Genomic DNA, 8,095 nt, shown 5'->3' on the forward strand with positions numbered 1-8,095 from the left:
GGCGAACTTATGTTTAGGCGAAGTTGTTCACAACTTCGCCTATGGCATAACTTCGCCTAATCAATCTTAAATTAATTATGTTGTCTGGATAGGCTCAGGCGAAGTTAGGATTCGGTGAATTTATACTTAACTTCGCCCTCTCCCTAACTTCGCTTGCACACCAGAAGTTATCATAACTTCGCTCTTGGTAATAGGCGAAGTTATGATCTGCTTTGACATTGTCCTAACTTAGACCGTTTGTTATGCAGATATGGCTGCTGTAGCGGGAGCTGGTGGTGCTGGTGGTGACGAAGGTGGTGATAACAACCGTCAATTCTTTCCGGGGCACAATATGTACATCACACTGGATCCGGATGGCAATGGTATAGATGATTTTCGTGAGATCATCTCATTCTTTGTTCGCTCGCGCATCTTCCACGCTATTACTACAACACTACCCATATCTCTACCGAACATTGAAGATTTCTGGAGGACGGTAGAATATGACTGTAGAGTTGAGCCCCCAGTCATGCGCGCCACTGTTAACAATCAGGAGGTGCAGTTCTCATCTGAACAGATAAGGGTCGCCTTGCAGTTTGGGAATGAAACTAGAGATGATCCTACAGACTTTACTGCTCCATTCAGAGATGGTGCATTTTTACGAATGGGCTATTCCCGTCCATTGGGTGACACTCAGAGGCGTAAGGGATTTTTGTTGGATCAATGGCGTTTTCTCATGCATGTGATGATCGTGTGCATGTCGGGTCGTAAGGCTGGTACGGACGGGATGGGTGCGATGATGCAATCGACAATGACAGCACTGACTTACAACAAGCGTTACAGCTTCAGTCAGATGGTGTTTTATGAAATAGACCGTCAGAGACGTGCGGTAGCTCGTGAAAGATTCTTGATGTATCCAAGATTCTTACAAATGATCTTGAATCATGTGGCTCCTACGCTACCTCAGCGCCGTCCAATTCGATATGTAGAGAGTGTCAGCAAGAGGATATTCGCACAATGCAGATCGTCGAGTGCTCGAAGTAAACCAGAGCTTCGTCCACGACATACTCCGTTATTTGGTTATTTGATAAACCCGGCGTATGTTGCTCCTCGTGGAGACGAGTTTCGGGATCTGGCACCGCAACAGGCAGTTGTTTCCCAACCACCACCTGTGGTACAGCAGGCATTACCTGCTGCTCCTGTTGTGGCACCGGAGGAACAAGTAGACCTTGAAGCTGCTTTTGGTGGCCAAGGATTCTTTGATATGGAACGAGTTGATCCTGAGGCAGAGGTTCAGGTCTCAGTAGTAGAGGTTTCTGGTGCTAATGTGTCGTTGGTAGCTACGTCTGTAGCTGAGTCTGAAAGATCCGACTCTGACTACTCAGCCGGTGATGTTGCTGAAGCAAGACAGATACTGGTCGCCCAAGAAAGAATTCATTGAAAAAGAAAGAAAGACACAGATGACAGTGAATCTGACTATGAGGAGGAGTTAGATCGGTTGATTCGTCGATCGAAAAAGGTCAGAACGGGTGAAGGCTCGGGAGCTGGTGAAAGCTCGAGGGTGGTTCGTTTCTCTCCACCCGCCTTATCTGGTATGACTATGGTCCCTGCATCGATGACTGTGACAGGACCGATCACCTCGGGTGTTCCCGTGATAACAACATCATCTTCCTTTGGCATTCCACCCACTACCTTTCAGCTTTCGGCTCCAGAAATTGTTTCCTTGCCACCTCCTACACTTACTCCATCGGAGGTTGTTGCGAGATTCGTTAAGTCGACACTGGTTGCCACTGCAGGGTTATCTGTTACAATACCACCTGCGGTTACTTATCAGCCTGTTTCTGATGTTCCGGCTACCTTGGGAATCCCTCCACCGTATGCTCAAGACATTTCTCATATGAGATTTGATTTTGATGCAAATTTATCTGACTCAGACAGGATAGCAGCTCTTGAAAGGGTCGTGGAAGAACAATCAAGAATCAACCTGATCCAGACTCACGCTATTCAGCGCCTTGTTGCAAAAAATCAGATTCAGTCGTCCCTCTTGATTGAGCACGGTAAACTATTTGATGCTTTAAAACAGTTCTTAGCATCTCCGGGGGAGACGAGCTGCAAGGGCGATAAGTTGAGGACGAAGAAGAGTAACGATAGAGACGATGATCCTAATGCATCGAAAGGTGCAGGTGGTGAGTTGCCAAGAACTGAACAAACTCTTGGGACTTCCACATCTCAGGGGGAGTCAGCTGGTGCAACAGGTGGATCAGGGGGTGATGATGTGGTGGTAGTGGATAATGAGGAGATGTTGGATGATGATACTGTGGGTGACGACGATGTGTTACCGGTTGAAGAGATTGAGAAAATAGGAGCTGAGATTGTGATTGACAGTGAGGTTGAAGAGGGAGAGATTGTGGAGGATAATGTTGAGCATGAAATTCCAGAATTTGATAAGTCAAATGTGGGTCAAGATATGGGAAGCGATGAGACTGAATGGGAAGAGCAGCCGAGATGGAAAGAAGGCTACGCTCAATGGTTCGTAAAGACAAAGAAACCAGCGGTTCCAACTATGTTTAAGAAGAGTTATAATATCAAAGGGTACGCTGAATCGAAGAAGGGGATTATATGCTGGTTATATGATGAGCAGTTGAGGCTATTTGTGATTAAACGTTTTGACGGAGTTTAGTACTTCAAAAGGTTGTTGAGATCATTGAATACCTTGCTGGAGTGTGAGGTGAAGGATTTAGCCAAGTTGGGGTTGATAAACAGGAGTGATGATAATATGGCTAGGATTATTGGAAAGATCGTGTGGAAAGAAAGTATAAATGAGAAAAAGTTCGAGTTGTTAAAGCCGCAGAAAGGGAAGCTTGTTGAAGACAAAGACAGAGGAATGAGAGCTGATGGCAAACCTTGGATGGTAATGAAGTATAAGCCTATCCGGTGTTTAAAAGAAGTGCCGATGAAACAAATGCCCAAGGATGTCCTAAAGAATCTAAAATGGTGGTATGTCGATAGCCAAACAGCTGAAGCGGTTATGGAGGATGAAGATGAACAAGAGGTGCTGAGAGTGTATGATCCTATGCACTTGGTGAATTTGTCTCAAGCTGACTTGCAGGTGCTGAACGAGAAAAAGATATTCTATATTCCTGCATGGAAAGAAGAAGCCAAGAAATACCAGAGAGTTGTCTCTGTCTGTGTAAGACAGGGAGTTCATGCTTGAAGACGGGAGATACAAGTTTTTGGGATTACCAGACACGTGATTAAAGATATAGATATGAAGCTACTGCCAAGGGGGAGTCTGTTGGTACATGATGTCAGTAGTTCAGTATCTAGTGTTATGTTTGTGTCTGTAATCGTGTTAGTTTGTTTTGGTTTGATTTAGATAGGTTGTCTCACAAGTTCGCCTGATAGAAGCGAACTTGTGGACAAGCGAAGTTATTGACAACTTCGCCTAGTCTGTTAGGCGAAGTTGTCGTAACATATATATACATATGTTACGGGTTGTATTAGATAGATTTTCCAGTACGTGTAATTGTGATTTGAACATCACGTGTTAAGTGTTGCAATATAACGTGTCTTTTGAGTATTGTAACGTGTGTTCGTGTTCGGTATTAACGTAGTTTACATATTACGCTCGTATCGTCTTACGTAGGGATTCTGCACCTACGTACTACGAGATACTTCCGTGTAGATCCGGCTGGGAACCTACAGATCCCAATGTAGTTGGGTGCCTAATGAGTAGTCACAAAGGTATTATTGTTGGTTTCACAAAGGTATTGAAAAGATATTTTAGAGTTAGCGTTATTCACCAGCTTTGTGCTGACGTATTTTCCCGCCCATGTTACAGGGAAACAAGAAAGGTTAGAAAAGACAAGCAAGAAGGAATAGAAGATTGGAGTTATAGTCATTATATGCTATCTGGTGGCTCAGATATTTAATTTGAAAATATTATAAAAGAGTTACGTTTTATAAAGAAATGTATTTGAAATATCAAGCGGGTATTTAAAGCCGAGATTTTAATAAGTTTTCAATATAATAATATTTTACTAAAGACTTCCGCTAAAACAAACCCGCAACTCTGATATATTTACAAAACAGGTACCAACTTGTGGTCACACGCCTAGGCCCTAAGTCGGGGTGTGACACCGCCCCTACACCATAATCACTCGCATCGCACATAAGCTCAAAAGGCAAGTTCCAATCGGGTGATATGAGAATAGGTGCACTCAAGAGTTGCTCTTTCAAGAACTTGAACGCCTTCAAACAATCTTCATCGAACACAAAAGGACATCTTTCTCTAATAGTCAGGTCATCGGGCGGGTAATTTTTGAAAAGTCTTTGATAAACCTCCGATAGAAACCCGCATGACCAAGAAAACTCCATATAGCTTTAACAATTGTCGGTGGAGAAATTCTACTAATTATATCAATCTTCACCCGATCCACCTCTATATCATCTCTAGAAATCTTATGACCCAACATGTTTTCGCCTGTCACCATAAAGTGACATTTTTCCCAATTCAACATCAACTTCGTCTCAATGCACCTTTTCTACATCCTCTCAAGATTACCAACCACTGATCGAAAGAATTATCGTACACCGAAAAATCATCCATAAACACCTCCATGGACGACTCTATCATATCCTGAAAAATTGCCACCATACAACGCTGAAAGGTAGCCATAGCATGACACAACCCTAACGGCGTGCGACGATACGCAAATGTGCCATACAGACATGTAAAAGTCGTCATCTCTTGGTCTTCCAGTGCGATTGGAGTATGAATAACCTGAAAAAACATCAAGAAAACAATAAAATTGCTGACCTGCGAGACGCTCCAACATTTGATCAATAAACGACAATGGGAAATGGTCTTTCCGAGTGGCATCATTCAACCTCCGATAAACAGTACACACACGCCAACCGGTGACCGTACGTGAGGGCATAAGTTCATTCTTTTCGTTCATGACAACCGTCACCCCCTTTCTTTGGAACAACTTGGGCGGACTTACCCATGGAGAATCTGAAATTGGGTAAATCATCCTGGCATCCATCAACTTAAGAACCTCTTTGTTGACAACCTCTTGAATTTTTGGGTTAAGATGCCTTTGGGGTTCAACTACCGGTTTGTACTCATCTTCCATTAAAATTCGGTGGGTACAATAAGCGGGACTAATACCTTGAATATCCGAAAGTCTCCATGCGATCGCCTCCTTATTCAACTTCTACATTTCTATCAATTTTTACTTTTCTTCTTTCGTCAACTTGGAACAAACAATAACGGGAAAATTCGAGCCCTCTTCAAGGTAAGCATACTCCAAATGTGACGGAAGAACCTTTAATTCCAACGGCGCGGGTTTTTCTACATCTTTCTCACAAATAACCTCACTAACCTCCATAATTTCCGCTAAACAAGAAACATCATCCACTACCTCTTCCTCCGACTCCTTATCCATATTCATTCCAACAACATCGACCCCACAAATATAATCAAGATACGTATCAAAACTCGGAAAAAAAGAGTTAAGAAAATAAACCGAATGGCATGGACCAGTAAAATCATCATGATCACCCGGATGTTTCATTGACTTAGCAACATCATAAGTAACATTCTTATCACCAACCCAAAGTGTCATCCTCCCAGCATACACATCAATAAGAGCCTTTGCCGTTCGCAAACACGGATGACCAAGAATAATGGGAACCCTTTCGTCGACCTCCATATCAAGTACCACAAAATCCACCGGGAACACAAACTTATCCACTTTCACTAGTAAATTCTCAATAATTCCCCGTGGGTATTTAACCGAACGATCCGCCAATGAAAACGACATGGGAGTCAGTGTAAGCTCGCCCATCTCCAACTTCTCATACAACGAATATGGCATAAGATTAATACTCGCACCTAAATCCGCCAACGCTTGACTCATAATATCACTTCCGAACATACAAGGGATCGTAAACACACTCGGATCCGACAACTTTTCGGGGACCCGATTCAACACTTCGCTGAACAATCCCCGCTAAGTGGAATAGATGAAACCTCTCCCAACCGATATTTTCTCTTGAGTAAGTCTTTCACAAATATTTTGGCATTTGTTGGAGAGCTTCAATAAATGGAAGATTGATCTTCAACATTCGAACATATATAGAAAATGCCCGTATTCCCACGTGTACTTTTGATGCTTGAGACGAGCGGGATACGAAACATGGGCAAGATCAATAATAGGTGGTGGTCGGACTTCAACCGCCTTTTTCTTAACTTGTGACTCAATAATTGGTGTTTTACCTTGTATATTACCCGGAACTTCCATCTCAATATCTTCATTCTACCACTTCCTCATCTTCAACTCCAGCCCTTTCTTTATCCACCTCGGGACCCAAAATCCTTCCTGTTAGTACACGGTTTTGCGTCTCGAGTCTTTGTAATTATCGTTTAATATAATGTAAAAGATATTATTATTTAAGTTATTCGTTAGAGGATCTGTCTAGTTCGTTAAGGATGTTTAACGAACTAGACCATAAGTTAAGTTATCCCCTGATTCGTTAAGGATGTTTAACGAATCAGGGGGTGTTTCGTTATGTTTGTTTATTTAATGTATTGTAACGAAGTGGGTGGATAGTTCGTTACGGAATGTGTAACGAACTAGATCCATCTTCCTATTTATAGAGGATTCATCCTCTGTTTAATTTAAGTTTGAGATTTAACGTATTGAACATCTGCTCAAGTTTCATCTCAATCCAAACTTCATTCTCTTAATCTATTCCATCTAATAGATACTATATACACCTAATACAACTAATAATATATACATATAACGTATAAGAGAAATAATGAACTTGATCCATTTATTGTTAAGTAAATCCTTAGATCTGAGATCTGATAGGGTTTCACAAGTGGTATCAGAGCTTTCGGGGATTCGATTGCTCTTGATTTATAGTTTAATTCATTAATTAAGGACTGTTTAGTATAATTTTGGTATTATTGTGTTCCGGTTTGGTTTTGATCAAATTCATTGTTGAATTGATCGAATATGGATTGAATTGTATTGGATATGTGATTGGTAAAGTATTTGAAAGAATTGGTGATTTGGAATTGAAAATTGGATTGGTTTGTGTTGTTATTGGTTGAGATTTGGATTTGGCCGAAATAGAGGTTATTGTTTTGGTTAAATTGGTTTTGCGTTAAGGTTAATTGGTTACGGAATGGATTGATTTGGTTTCATGTTGTGATTCCGAGTGTTTCGATAGTTTATTTGGACGATTTGGTGAAGTTACGAGTGAGTATTACGGATTTGTGACTTGTTTGAGTGTTCATTCTTTTTCCAGAAATCTGGAAATGTATGATGAAGGTTTGAAGATTTGAAGATCTTCATCTGATTGTTGAAGATTCGGTAAAAACTCAGTTAGTTCGTTAGTTTAATTCGCTAATTCGTGTTCCAGTTCGTTATATATTCTCATTCGTGTCTTCTAATTCGTGAGACACGTGTCCACTTCGTTTACTTTAATTGTAACAAACTTTTTCCACGTGGCAATAGTTGTCAGAGTTTGTTATAACCGTTATAACAACCTGATTCGTTATAGTTGATTCGTTATCAACTGTAGCAAGGTCATTATCTTAATTCGTTAAGTTGAGTTTGTGATTCGTTAAGCTTGACTTATTGATTCGTTTAGGTAACTCAGCAATTCGTTACCTTGTGTCACACCCTCACTTAGGGCCTAGGCGTGTGACCCAATAGTTGGTACCATATTTGTATATAAATCAGAGTTACGTTTGATTAGCGGAAGTCTTATAAAAGGATCAAAGTTGTAATATTACAAAAAGACGGGACTAAAAAAGATTCCCGTTTAAGTTTCAAAAGATTATTTGTTTTAGTTACAAACCACCATTATATGTATTCAATTTCACAAAAGAAAATCCGAGCCATCGGATATATAAATAGCAGTTCGACATTCCAAGCGCTAATCTTGTTCACCTGCAAAATGTAAATAAAATACGTCAGCAACGAATGTTGGTGAACACGCTGACGCAAAAATATTTTCTTTTACTTTATTACCCCTCGAGACTACGCCTGCCTCGGCCCATCGTGGCTTAGGAATAACAAAGTTAAATAACACATTT

At 41.0% G+C, this 8,095-nt stretch overlaps 1 protein-coding gene across 1 annotated transcript; it reads right to left on the minus strand.

Annotated features, from left to right (window-relative positions):
• Window positions 1–5,216: 5,216 nt before the first annotated feature.
• LOC143636601 (uncharacterized) lies at window positions 5,217–5,903 on the minus strand. Its single transcript, XM_077104162.1, has one exon. The coding sequence runs from the start codon at window positions 5,901–5,903 to the stop codon at window positions 5,217–5,219; it is 687 nt and encodes a 228-aa protein (XP_076960277.1).
• Between the last annotated feature and the right edge of the window lie 2,192 nt (window positions 5,904–8,095).

This window comes from Bidens hawaiensis, unplaced genomic scaffold, assembly GCF_021521415.1.
Source record: "Bidens hawaiensis isolate Kalapana, Puna unplaced genomic scaffold, B.hawaiensis_p1.1 tig00008029_1, whole genome shotgun sequence".
Lineage (NCBI taxonomy): Eukaryota > Viridiplantae > Streptophyta > Magnoliopsida > Asterales > Asteraceae > Bidens > Bidens hawaiensis.